The sequence below is a fragment of the Dermochelys coriacea genome, chromosome 11 (genome assembly GCF_009764565.3).
Source record: "Dermochelys coriacea isolate rDerCor1 chromosome 11, rDerCor1.pri.v4, whole genome shotgun sequence".
NCBI classification, from domain to species: Eukaryota; Metazoa; Chordata; order Testudines; family Dermochelyidae; genus Dermochelys; species Dermochelys coriacea.
The window spans coordinates 520,488-533,398 of NC_050078.2; the positions used below are offsets into that span (position 1 = coordinate 520,488).

At 64.1% G+C, this 12,911-nt stretch overlaps 1 protein-coding gene across 1 annotated transcript; it reads right to left on the reverse strand.

Annotated features, from left to right (window-relative positions):
- Positions 1 to 3,454: 3,454 nt before the first annotated feature.
- On the reverse strand, positions 3,455 to 8,578 carry TMEM198 (transmembrane protein 198). Its single transcript, XM_038420944.2, is given in 7 exon segments — positions 3,455 to 4,247; positions 5,907 to 6,091; positions 6,923 to 6,955; positions 6,958 to 7,221; positions 7,224 to 7,259; positions 7,262 to 7,495; positions 8,332 to 8,578. Coding segments are annotated over 7 exon segments (1,062 nt in total). The 5' UTR covers positions 8,495 to 8,578; the 3' UTR covers positions 3,455 to 4,100.
- Between the last annotated feature and the right edge of the window lie 4,333 nt (positions 8,579 to 12,911).

Below are 12,911 nucleotides of genomic sequence, written 5' to 3' on the forward strand. Positions count from 1 at the left end.
TAGGGCCACATCTGGATATGTAAATTGTATGGTGAGGCCATGAATGCTCACAAAATTGGAGGTTGGAGTGTGGGAGGGGGTGAGGGCTCCGGCTGGGGGTGTGGGCTCTGGGGTGGGGTTGGGGATGAGGGGTTGGGGGTGCAGGAGGGTGCTCCAGGCTGGAACCAAGGGGTTTGGAGGGCGAGAGAGGGATCAGGGCTGGGGCAGGGGGTTGGGGCGCGGGAGGGGTTCAGAGGTGCAGGCTCCAGGCAGCGCTTACCTCAAGCAGCTCCTGGAAACAGCAGCACGTCCCTTCTCCGGCTCCTACATGGAGGCATGGCCAGATGGCTCTGCATGCTGCCCCATCCGCAGGCGCCGCCCCTGCAGCTCCCATTGGCCACAGTTCCCGGTCAATGGGACCTGCGCTTGGGGCAGGGCAGCGTGCGGAGCCCCCCCTGGCTGCCCCCACATGTAGGAGCCAGAGGGGGATGTGCCACTGCTTCCAGGAGCCATGCGGAGCCACGGCATGCGTGGAGTGGGGCAAGCCCCTGACCCCGCTCCCTTGCGGGATCTCGAGGGCCAAATTAAAACATCTGAAGGGCCGGGTGCGGCCCCCCCAGGCTGTAGTTTGCCCACCTCAATCTAGGTGGTGGGACAGGGGTTTGATCGTTGCAGGGACCCCCAGAGGGCAGGTGTGACACGCCTGGCTAATGGGGCACAGACAATAGCAGACACTCTGTAGCCTGGCAGCTGACAGCCGGGCCCCTCCTCTGCCAGAGCCAGCCGGCCGTGCTGGAGAACAGAGACCAGGGACCTGTTTGCCCAGGAAGGAGACAAAGGCCGCAGGGGGGCAGCTGGGGGTGACGGAGGCTGGGCTGCTGGAAGCGAGTCAGTCGCCTGGTTTGGGACTTGGGGGGAGGGGACACCTGGAGCTCTGGGTCCCCCAAGCTGGACTTTGCTGCAGGTCCCTGATTTCTGTGCTCACAAGCTCTGTCCCACGCTGGGGTCCCCATGACTAATAACCCGTCTGTGTCCCACGCTGGCTGGGAGTGGGGGGCAGGGCCCCTGGGGGGGGGAGGCTCCCCAGGGGTCCTGTCCAGGGGCACTTGCAGCGGGGAGCTCCCGGGGGGGGAGCAGGGGTCAGACCCAGGAGGGGCTGAAGCTGGGCAAGCTCCTGACCCTGGTGAGTGGCCCTGAGGGGAGACGCTGCCCCAGAGCACTGGCTGGCATCACTCCGCAGGTGCCCGAGCCCCTAGCCTGGGACTCCAGGATACCCCTATATGTCCCCAAATCACCTGGGAGGGCCAAGCCCTCATAGGCCCCCCCAAATCACCTGGCACTGCCCAGCCCCTGTAGGTCCCCATCTCACCTGGCAGCTTCCCCTCCCCTCAATCATGGCCATGCCCCCCACCCCCTATAGTGAGAGCTGGAGGGATGAGGGGCACATGTAGGTGGGGCCTTTCCCTGGTCCCCAGGCTGGTGACTGTGCCAGGCCCATTGCAGCGGGTCCCCATTCCATGCCCCCCTCACTGGTGCCCTGCTACCAGCACATGGGGGTCATTGGGGAACCCTGTCCCACCCAGCGCTGCAGAGACTGACTGTGTCCTGGGCCAATCCTGGCTCTTCTACAGGCAGGGCTCTGAGGCACCCCATGGGGTAGGGGGTGGGCTCCAACAGGTGCACCAGCTGCAACCCCTCCACGCCGAGCTCAGCCCCACAAGCACAGACAGAGGCGTGACTCCAAAAGGCTCTTTACTGCATGCTGTGGCCCGGCAGTGTTTGGCACATTTACAAAAAGACTGAAAAGGGAGAAAGAAACCAGGGCGCGAGCGTCCTGGGCATCGGGGGCGAGAGAAACATGCAGCGTCCCATGGCTAGATGGGGAGGGGCCTGCCAGGCTGCGCTGAGCATGCAGGTACGACCCTACCCCAAGGAAAGGGGGGGGCAGGAGTTCCCTGGTCCCAGTCGATTTGCTTGGGACCCCTCTGCTGGGGGGCAGGAAACAGCAGTGGTTCCTGTCCACGGGCTGGGCTCCAGGTGGGCATTTGAGGGCACACCCAGTGATGGATGGGGCAGCGATGGGCGGGAGAGGCACGTGCCGGGGGAGCCCCTAGGGCTGCACTGAGCACGCCAAGCAAACGGCCCCATTGCCCCACCCTCCTTGGGCTCTGTCCAGATCCAGCAGCCTCCTGGGGGCCCAGCTCCAGTCCGGGGGGAGGGCAGAGGTCCATCCCGGTTTGATGTCCCCGTTCAGTCAGTAATAAATTAATACAACTCACAGCAACACAAACAGCCCATGGGCTGGGGCTGGCTGCAGCCCGTGATGCCTGGGGCAGGGAGTCCTGCCAGAGCAGCTGGATGGAGGTGACACTTCTTTGTGCCTCCCCTGCCCCAGCTGCAAAATGCAGCCCCAAGCATCCCAGCGCACCAGCCTCAGTTCTGCAATCCCCCAGCCCAGCCCACAGTCGGGACCCCCTCCCCCCCAACCCCATTAGAAATCCAGTCACCCGCAAACAGCACCAGTAAGTGTCCCAATTCGGTCCCAGGGGTGAAAGGCCCCATATCCCTGAGCAAGCCAGTCCCCTGGCCCTGGGACTGGTCCATAACCAGCACCCTGGCTTCCATTCCTGAGCCCCCCCAGCCAGCCTGTCCCATCCTGACCGGGTTCAGTGGCAGGGTCCTCTGAGGGGAGAAGGCTCCATGGTCCGTTCCCCACCTCACGCCAGCCAGGTGCCTCTTGTTCTCTGCCAGCAGAATGGAAAGTGAGATGCAGGTGGCAGGGGCAGTGCTGGGTGCCCAGCCTGGCCCCAGTGCCGGCTGCCGTGAGGCCGAAGGGCAGACCTCCCCCTGCAGAAGGGCCACATACACAGCTGGAATTTGCCCCAGCCCTGGCAGCAGCTGGCCCTGGGGCATGAGTGGTGGCCCAGTCCCGGGGACGAGAATATCCCTCACGTGCACTGGAGCGCAGAGCTGCCATACTCGCACTGCCCCTCCGGGCAGGTGGCACCCCCAGCCCAGTGCCTGGCAGGCGAACCCATGGTGAGGGCATGGGACAACACCTACCCCGGCCAGTTCTCTGAGGGAACAGCCTCTCCTGGAGCTGCTCTGCCCCAAGCCTTTGGGGGGCAGCTCTCAGGGAGCTGGGGTGTGTACAGGCACCATGGAGCTACACTGGGGGGTGGGAGTGGGGGGAACAGGCCACCATAGAACTACGCTTGGGGGTGGAGAGTGGGGGGAACAGGCACCAAGGAGCTATGTTGGGGGTTGGGAGGGGGGGGAACAGGCTCCATGGAGCTACGTTGGGGGGTCTGGGGTGGAGAGTGGGGGGAACAGGCATCATGGAGCTACACGGGGGGGGGGCGGAGAGTGGGGGGAACATTCACCATGGAGCTACGCTGGGGGGATGGGAGGGGGGGAACAGGCACCATGGAGCTACGTTGGGGGGCAGAGAGTGGGGGGAACAGGCACCATGGAGCTACACTGGGGTGGGCAGAGCGTGGGGGAACAGGCACCATGGAGCTATGCTGGGGGGGTTGGGGTGGAGAGTGGGGGGAAGAGGCACTCAGGAAGCTGCTCACTGAGCTGCGTGGGGGACACTGGGGGGGCTAAGGGGAGGCATGCAGGGAGCTGCTCCTGGGGGCCTCTGGGAGAAAGCTGGTAGTACCAGGTGCTCTGGGGCCTCTTTGGCACATGGGGCCATGGCTCATCAGCCCCTGCCATGGGCTGTGCCCCCCTCGGGGTGTGGCGGTGGGGTGCTCACCCTGCTCCAGGAGTCCATGTGTACCATGCCACCATGCAGTGTCTGTGCCAGCGAGTGGGATTAACCCTCTCCCTGCGTTGCTCGCCGGCTAGGGATCACAGGGCAGAGTCCTGCACATGCCCCGTCAGACCGCCCCAGGGATAGCCTTCCTGCCTCAAACGGGCCACAACAGTCCCCTCGAACACCCCCCTGGCATCTGACTCCTGCTGGCCCTGGTGTGTCCGGAGGGCTGGTCCGTGCTGGTCCTGGCGGGGCCCTGGTGTGTGCGGAGGGCTGGTCCGTGCGGGCTCTGGTGTGTCGGTCCATGCTGGGCCTGACCGAGCCCTGCTGCTGGTGTCACTAGAGGTCAGGGGGGTCTGGGCTATACCCGAAGAGCTGGGCCAGAGCCCATGGTCAAGGGCACGGTAGAGCCGCAGTCATAGTCCAGGTCGACCACGGCGTGCGTGCTCGTGATGAGGCTGCTGAGTGACGTACCCGTCTGCCGCTCCCGGAAACTCTGGATGTAGCTCTGGAGGAGAGAGGAGGGAAATGAGCGTCATGTCCCCAGCCCTCCTGCTACACACCCCAGCCCACCCGCGGGGAGGGGAAGTAAATTCCCTAGTTCAGGTTGCTACAGCCAGGCGGTTCTCCCCTGCCCGTCCTGCTCCAGTGGGTCCTTCTCTCTGCAGCCTGGGGCAGCGTGTGGGAGTCTGGAGAAAAGGCAGCTGGCACTTGCCCCCCAAGGGTGGGACCACAGGGGCAGTCTAGGCAGCAGGGCACAGGATGGAGGCAGCAAGGCAGAGGGCAAACTGCAAGTGACCTTGACGAGTAGGAAATGAGGGGAGTAGCTGGGGCCATGGATTTCACCGATCCTTGAGGCCTTTTTGGTACATGTCCAGCCCCATCCTGGGCAGCTGCTCCCTGCCCTGTGCCAGCTGGCCCTGATGAAGGAAGCAGGCTGGAGGCCAGGGCCAGCCCCTGGCCAAGCCCAGCATGCAGGCGGGCAGGGTGGGGGATGTGTATGGTGCCGTGCCAGGAGGAGGGGAGGGGTGCTGGGAAGGGGGGTGTTGTGTCAAGAGCAGGGAGGAGGGTTTGGGGATCAATGGGGGTCTCTCCTTGCTGGTGCTCAGCCAGGGAGGTGCTGCCAGCTGGGTGCCTGCTGGGTGCCTGCTGACTGGGCTCGGCACTGGGGCCAGTCTGCAGCCCAGTTCTTCCCCTCGGGAAGCTCCTAGCCTCCCCTGGAGCCTCAGATATTAGCCACGGCCCCTTGCCACCACTCCCTGCCCCACAGCAGATACTTGCCCAGCCCTCCTCCCATGAACCTGGCACTGGGCCTGCTCCAAGCTCTGCCACCCAACAGCACCTGACCTTAGCCAGGGTCTTGCCCTCCCACGCTGCAGGAAATGCCCCAGGCCCAAGTAACTCCTGGGGGTCGGCACAGCCCTGCTACGGCCCCGCTCTCCAGCCACCCCCGCACCCCCTGCCTCCCGCCCGCCCCCGTCTCCAGCCACCCCCGCACCCCCTGCCTCCAGCCAGCCCCCGTCTCCAGCCACCCCCTGCCCTGCCTCCAGCCAGCCCCCGTCTCCAGCCACCCCCTGCCCTGCCTCCAGCCACCCCCGCACCCCCTGCCTCCAGCCAGCCCCTGCCTCCAGCCACCCCCTGCCCTGCCTCCAGCCACCCCCGCACCCCCTGCCCTGCCTCCAGCCAGCCCCTGCCGCACCCCCCTGCCTGCCCACACCAGGCACTGGGGCTGTTTGGGAGTGTCTGATGCCTTCACACTGGGATGCAGGACCTGGCACCCCCCCATCAGCTGTAGCTGAGGACCAGGGATGGGAAAGCTCTCCCCACCCCCAGAAGTGGGGCAGGTTCAGTTCTGGTTCAGGTGCTGGTCTCTATCCAGAACCCCTGGCACTGGCGGGAGAAGGCAAAGGGGTCCCCGGCCGGGATTGATGCCCATGAGGGAGTCACAGGGCAAGGAGGCTGTGGGCTGGCTCAGTCCCTCCCCCAGTTTATTGTGTTTCGCTCTGCGGTAAAGGTTTCTGGCAGAATGAGGTGAAGCTGCGAATGTGGAGGGCAGAGCCCACCTGGGTGCCAGGTAAGAAGCCCACCCGTTCCCAGAGCGCTGAGCTCCTGCCTTCCCCTGGCCCCCAGCGCCTTGGGAGAGCTCTGCTCAGGGCACGGCACTCACGGGGGAGAGCACGTCCCCGTCGAAGCGGCGCACAGGGGTTGGCTTGCGTCGGTAGCTGGGCTCGGGCAGGTGGGCCTTGTGTGGGTGGGGAGAGGGATGGGGTGGCCTCCGCTTCTTCTCCTTCCGCTCCTCCCGCTGCTTGATCCGCATCAGCTGCACCCGGCGCTGCTGCTGGCTGATAACCACTGCATGGCGAGATGGGGAGTGAGGGGTCTGTTCTGCACCTCCATGGCACCTGGACCCTGCAACCCCATGTCCCCCCTGGCATCTGGACCTTGCCCCCCCCGGCACCCTGCAACGCCCCCCGGCACCTGCAATGCCATGCCCCCCCGGCATCTGGACCTTGCCCCCCCCGGCACCCTGCAACGCCCCCCCGGCACCTGGACCCTGCAATGCCATGCCCCCCCGGCATCTGGACCTTGCCCCCCCCGGCACCCTGCAATGCCCCCCGGGCACCTGGACCCTGCAATCCCACGCCCCCCTGGCATCTGGACCTTGCCCCTCCCGGCACCCTGCAACGCCCCCCGGGCACCTGACCCTGCAATCCCACGCACCCCCTGGCACCTGGACCCTGCAACCCCATGCCCCCTGTGGCATCTGGACCTTGCCCCCCCGGCACCCTGCAACGCCCCCCCTGGCACCTGAACCATGCAACCCCATGCCCCCCAGCATCTGGACCTTGCCCCCCCCGGCACCCTGCAACGCCCCCCTGGCACTGGACCCTGCAACCCCATGCCCTCTGTGGCATCTGGACCTTGCCCCCCTGGTACCCTGCAACGCCCCCTGGGCACCTGGACCCTGCAATCCCATGCCCCCCTGGCATCTGGACCTTGCACTCCTGCCCTGCATGGTACCCGGACCCTGCAACCCCCCCATGTCATCCCTCCAATCAATGAGAGCCTGTGACTCCCTCCCCACAACACCCCCCCAATCACTCAGAGCCTGTGAACTGCCCACACCACCCAACACCTCTGATCCCACCTTCCCGTGTCCCTTGCCTGCCTGTCCCGCCTCACCTTCAGTGTGGGAGTACCCCTCGGCCGTGACTTCCACTGCACCAGCACGCCCAGCATGGTGAGGACAGGCCAGACGCCCAGGATGACCCAGCTGTACCAGCACATGGGCCGCGCGGGCGCCACCTTGACACGCTCGTAGACGTACTGCACCAGTAGCAGCAGCTCAATGAAGTAGTCGATGGTGACGGTCATGATGGCGCTGCCAAAGACGGCCGTGGAGAGGGTGGTAAAGAACTTCTGCCACTGCAGGGTGAGCACGGCGCCGAGCATTGCCCACGCCCAGCAGCAGCCGATGGGATCCACACCGTGGGTGGGTGGTAGAACTGCTCCATGCCACCAGCGTGGCCAGCGCCAGCAGCAGCCCCAGCAGCAGCCCCACCATGAAGAGCCCAACGCTGCGCACCAGCATGGTGACCAGCCCGCACAGCGCCCCGATGCCCAGCCCGATGCCCACCGAGGCCTCCACGCTCAGCTGTGTGTCCAGCACCCGCTCCTTGTAGCACAGCATGAAGATGATGATGGAGCCAAACATCAGCCCGGTCAGGAACATGATGGCCTTGAAGCAGCGGTAGCCTAGGGAGAGCAGGGCTGGTCATTGCCGGCGGCTCTGTCCGGCCAGCAGGGACACAGGGTTGGCAGGAGCCTGCCCTGCACACCCTCAGCTCCCCCCTGTGCCACCCGAGGGCAGGGGGGCGCCTGCTGGGGGGGGCAGTGCCAGGGTTCGCCGCAGGTGGCCTTGGAGCAGCACAGATGCGCTAGGCCAGAGATACTGACTGCGGCTCGGTGACGTTAAACACCGCGTGAGGGCCTGGCTGACCGAGCCGGGGGCTTTCAGTACGTGATAAAATGACACCACATGCGCTGTCATTTGTGGGGAAAATTAGGTCAAGTCCATGGCAGAACGAATTCCCACTCCTGGGCGCTCGTGGGCAATGCCCATCGCTGTGGTGCCCGAACCCCTGAGCTCTGAGTGTCAGACTGGAGCCTCAGCTGGGAGTTGCTGTCCTGGCCCTGCCCCCAGCCCCAGTCTCCTCTCCCCCAACTTGGCCTCAGCCCCATCCGTTCACTCTCCCTGGCTGTGGGGCGGAACACAGGCTGGGAGCCAGGGGCCCTGTGCTCGCTCTCCAGCTCCGGGAGGGCACAGAGAAGTGGGCTCGAGCAGCATGGCTGGGCAGCAGGACTTCTCACTTCTGCCACTGACTTGCTATAAGCTGGAGGGAGGCCAGGCCCCACCCCTGCGCCTCAGTGTCCTCCCATGTACAGGGGACGGAAGGGCTGTAAAACATTCTGGTTATTGCTGCCACTCCCCTGTCACCCTCACTCACCAAGCCCCCATCTCTTGCCCGCTCCCCGCACTCCCTGCCCCTGCTGCACAGCCGAGGCGGCCCAACCGGCCCTGCCCAACTCACCAAAGAAGCAGTAGATGATCCCAAAGAGGCAGCACATGGCGCACACGACAGAGGGCACCACCTGGTACCGGCGCTCAATCTCCCGCTCGCAGCTGTGCACCCACTCCTGCCCGGTGTCGTGCGGCAGCAGCTTGAAGCGCAGCGTCTGCACAGTTGATGTCATGGCTCTTGGCGATCCTGGCGGGGGTGTCAGATGCCCCACGCCCTCCCCACTCCCCACAGGCCGCGCTGCATCCAGGAGCCTTCTCCAGCTAGTGAGAGGACAGAGCGACAGGGGAAGGGGTTGGGATAAGAGCTAGTCTGCCCTAAGCACCCAGCGCAGCCCAGCGCCTGCCGGCCCCACGCAGCACCCACCTCCGTAGCAAGAACTGCAGGCTGGGTGCCCACCCCAGAGCCACCCTGAACTCTGCAGTAGGGGGGAGCTCAGCTGCATACCGTCCCCACCCCCCCCATGCCTGGTGTCCTCCCAGGTCATGGGACAGAGCGGGACCCTGTGATGGCACCAGGGGAGCTAGGCTGTAGTAGGGAGGCAGCCCTGGAGTGGCTGTGGGGAGGAAGGCTCAGGGACAAATGGGCTCTGACAGCAGCTGGGGGAGGCCATGGAAAGGGGGCTCAGGATGGGAACCCAGGGGGAACTTCCTGATGGGGGCCCAGCCCAGGGCTTCCAGCAAAGGTGCGAGGAACCCCACTGCAACCAGGAAGGTAGGAGACAGGGGCCCCTGGAAGGGAGACTGCAGGGATAGCTTAGCCTTACTATAGCGGGTGTAAAAGGCTAGTTAGCATGAGAGAACCATTTGCCCTGCATTGGGGGGAGGGAGGGCAGGAAGGGTCATGGAGCAACTCCCCGGGTGTCTGAGGCAGGGGGACTGGGGCTGGCCATGGAATGGCTCCCCGAGTGTCTGTGGGGGGGATGGGGAGGACCATGAAGCAGCTCCCCCAGTGTCTGTGGGGGGACTGTGGCTGGGGATGGCCATGGAGCGGCTCCCCAGTATCTGTGGGGGGACTGGGGCCGGGGATGGCCATGGAGTGGATCCCCCAGTGTCTGGGAGGGGACTGGGGCTGGAGAGGCAATGGAAGGCAACTGGGGCTCAGGAAAGTCAATAAAGGGCTATTTTGTTTTGGTCCTATTGGCTCCCCCAGAAGTGAAGGGTTGTTAGTTTTGCTCAAGGGCCAAACTACTCTGAGAGGACGTTTCAGAGTAGCAGCCGTGTTAGTCTGTATTCGCAAAAAGAAGAGGAGGACTTGTGGCACCTTAGAGACTAACAAATTTATTTGAGCATAAGCTTTCGTGAGCTACAGCTCACTTCATCGGATGCATTTTGGCATCTGATGAAGTGAGCTGTAGCTCAGGAAAGCTTATGCTCAAATAAATTTGTTAGTCTCTAAGGTGCCACAAGTCCTCCTTTTCTTTTTTTCTGAGAGGAGGGAAACTGAGGCCATAATTGCCCCACTACAAGAACAAGATATAAACCAGAAGGGAAACTGAGGCAGCAATGCTGGAAAGGTAAGAACTGTTACAGGTGTTAACCCTCTCAAGAACCCAACCCAAAGCATGGGCACTAACCCAGAGGCTTTGATAACAGAGAGATCTCCAGCCTGACCCAACAGCATTGCCCTGCACAGAGAGAACCCAACCCAAACGGACAGGACTGACTGCGCCTGGCAGCACTGATCCGAGAGAAGGCAGCCACAGGGTGCTAACAGAGCGAGCTCACACCAACATCACTGCCCCACAGGCCTCCAGGCCAGACAGGATCCTCGGAGCGCTAGTTGGACCTCCCGAATAGCCCCGGCCAGAGGATTTATCCAGGCACCCCACCCAGCGCCCAGTAACTTGTGTTCAGCCATGGCATCCCCCAGAAAGGCCCCAGGGTGGATGGGAAGCCTTCAAGCGAAGGGGAATCCACCACTTTTCCTGGGAGCTGGTTCCATGGGTCAAGCACCTGCACTGTTAACATTGGGGCCTTATTTCTAACTGGGATTTATCCAGCTGCAGTGTCCAGCCATGGGCTCTGGTTCTGGACGTCTCTGCCAGAATGAAGAGCCCTTAGTGCTGCAGCTAAGCCAGTTGGCTGGGGATGCCGTGCCATAGTTGAGCTGGGTGGCCGGGGGGGTGAGGGGTGCCATGCCACAGCTGAGCTGAGTGGAGAGGGGTGCCATGCCGTGGCTGAGCTGGCCGGGGTGAAGGGTGCCGTGCCGTGGCTGAGCTGGTGGCTGGGGGCAAAGGGTGCCGTGCCGTGGCTGAGCTGGGTGGCTGGGGGTGAGGGGTGCCGTGCTGCAGTTGAGCTGGCCAGGGGCGAGGGGTGCCGTGCTGCAGTTGAGCTGGCCAGGGGCGAGGAGTGCCGTGCCATGGCTGAGCTGGGTGGCTGGGGGCGAGGGGTGCCATGCCGCAATTGAGCTGGCCAGGGGGCGAGGGGTGCCGTGCTGTGGCTGAGCTGACTGGGGGCGAGGGGTGCTGTGCCATGGCTGAGCTGGGTGCCGGGGTCGAGGGGTGCTGTGCCGCGGCTGAGCTGGGTGGGCCGGGGGTGAGGGGTGCCCAGTGTGGCAGGGACTTGGGCTGCTCTCAGGGTCTGGGTTCACTGCACTGTGCGCCCTTCGCCGCCCTCCCGCAATGGGGCCTGGCTGCGGGGCCTCAGGGCGCTGGGGCCGGGCAGCCTCCGGCAGTAGGAGGGTCCTGCAGACGCCAGCTTGCCCGGGGCTGGCAGGATCCTGGAGTGACCCCTCCTGGCTGAAGATCCCTGTGCCACGTGGTGGTGTGGGGGGGAGCCCCACTGCCGGCTCGCTGCCACACCATGCTGCACTTGCTGTTGCTAAGGGAGGCAAGAAATGTGCTGATTGGCTGCAGGGAAATTACCCACTGACTGCCCCCTCTGCTACAGCCTCTTTACATACACCCCCCCAGCCCCCTTCCTGCACTGCCTGCCCCCCCGCCCCCCTAGCCCCGCCCCCATCAGGAGACGTTCACCCAGGGACAGGCTGAGCACAGGGGGCAGGTCCAACTACAAAGCCACCTCCGCTAGGGAGGTGCCAGTGCTGCAGCAAAGGGAAAGGAAACTGAAAATGCCCGTTGTCTCACCCTGACTCCTCAGCTGTGGCCTGGCGAAAGGGCTGAGCTCCGGCTGGAGCAGCACCAGCTGGAGACGGGTGCTGACTCCGAGCACCCCCCTCACACACACGGGGAGAGGGGATTTGCTGGCTGGCAGTTCCATGCCGGAAATCCAGGCGCTGCTGATTACGTAAGGCCTCCATGACATGGACCCTTGCTATCTCCAGTCCCCCAAAGGCCCCAGCACTGAATCTTCTCAGGTTCTGCTGCATGCACTTTGCTTTGTTATTTTTCCGCCTGTAAATAGTCTGTTGGTGACGTAGTTAATGTCGGCCTTTGCTGGAGATGAAAACCGTCGAGAGCTATGTGGGTGTAAAGACAAAGCCTGGAGGAGGATCAGAGGGAGGCTGGGGGAACAGCTGGAGAGAGTTGGGGTGGAGAGCGGCTGGGGAAAGGAGGGAAGGCCAGATGGGTCTCTGGCCTCCCTGCCCCACGAAGAAGGACCTGACTGAGGGGTCCCGTTCTCTGTACCTACAAGCTCTGTGATAGACCATGTTCCTGTCATCTAATAAACCTTCTGGTTACTGGCTGGCTGAGAGTCCCGTCTGACTGCAGAATTGGGGGGCAGGACCCTCTGGCCCCCCCAGGACCCCGCCTGGGCGGACTGCTGTGGGAAGCGCACGGAGGGGCAAGGCTGCTGATGCTCCGAGGTCAGACCCAGGAAGGGGGAGCCGGGTGAGCTGTGTGTCCTGCAGACAGGCTGCTCCCCGAGAGGAGCGGCTCCCCCTGAGTCCTGGCTGTCTTAGTAGAGGGCAGCTCCAGAGCATCGCCCGGACGCCGGGACAGTGTCTAATCACAGAGTGCTCTGGGGAAGAGGCTCGTGCATGGGCCAGCTGCCGCCCAGGACCACAGGCTGCTCCCTTGGGGAGGAGGAGGCCCACAGCTGAGGCTGCAGAGCGGAGCTGTGGCCCCTCAGGCTCTAATCCCCAGGGGTGACCAGGGTACGTATTGACTCGGGCTCCCCGGGGGCCAGTCGCTCGGCATATTAAGTATTCCGTCATTCAGTTTCGGTAGCCGCTTGGGTGGGCCAGCTGCGGCCACTCCCGGCCTCTGCTCAGCAGCATTCACACCTGCTGGCGCCTGCCACGCCACGTGGGAGCGGAGTCCTTCTCTCTGCTCCATGTCCGCCAGGCTGCAGGAGCCCCAGAGGGCAGGGCAGGAGCCTAGGGAACCAGGTACAGTGTGGATGGTGGCCCCAGCCTTGAGGGACAGCAAGGGCTTGTTGTGGCTCCTATCGCGCCAAGGTCCAGCACTGGGGACTGGCTGGCTCGGCGTTTGCCCCTGCTCTGCGCCTGGCCCCAGGCTGGGAGTGATTGAAAGTCCCTCCTGTATCTGACAGCACAGGGCCAGCCTCCTGGCAGGAAGAGGCACTTCTGAAACCTGGGGGTCCCTGTGGCTGTGAACTGCAGCAGCAGACAGTTTCCTCGATCCAGGGTGCGGCTAGTGCAGCAGCTGGGTCTGAACGTATCCCCTT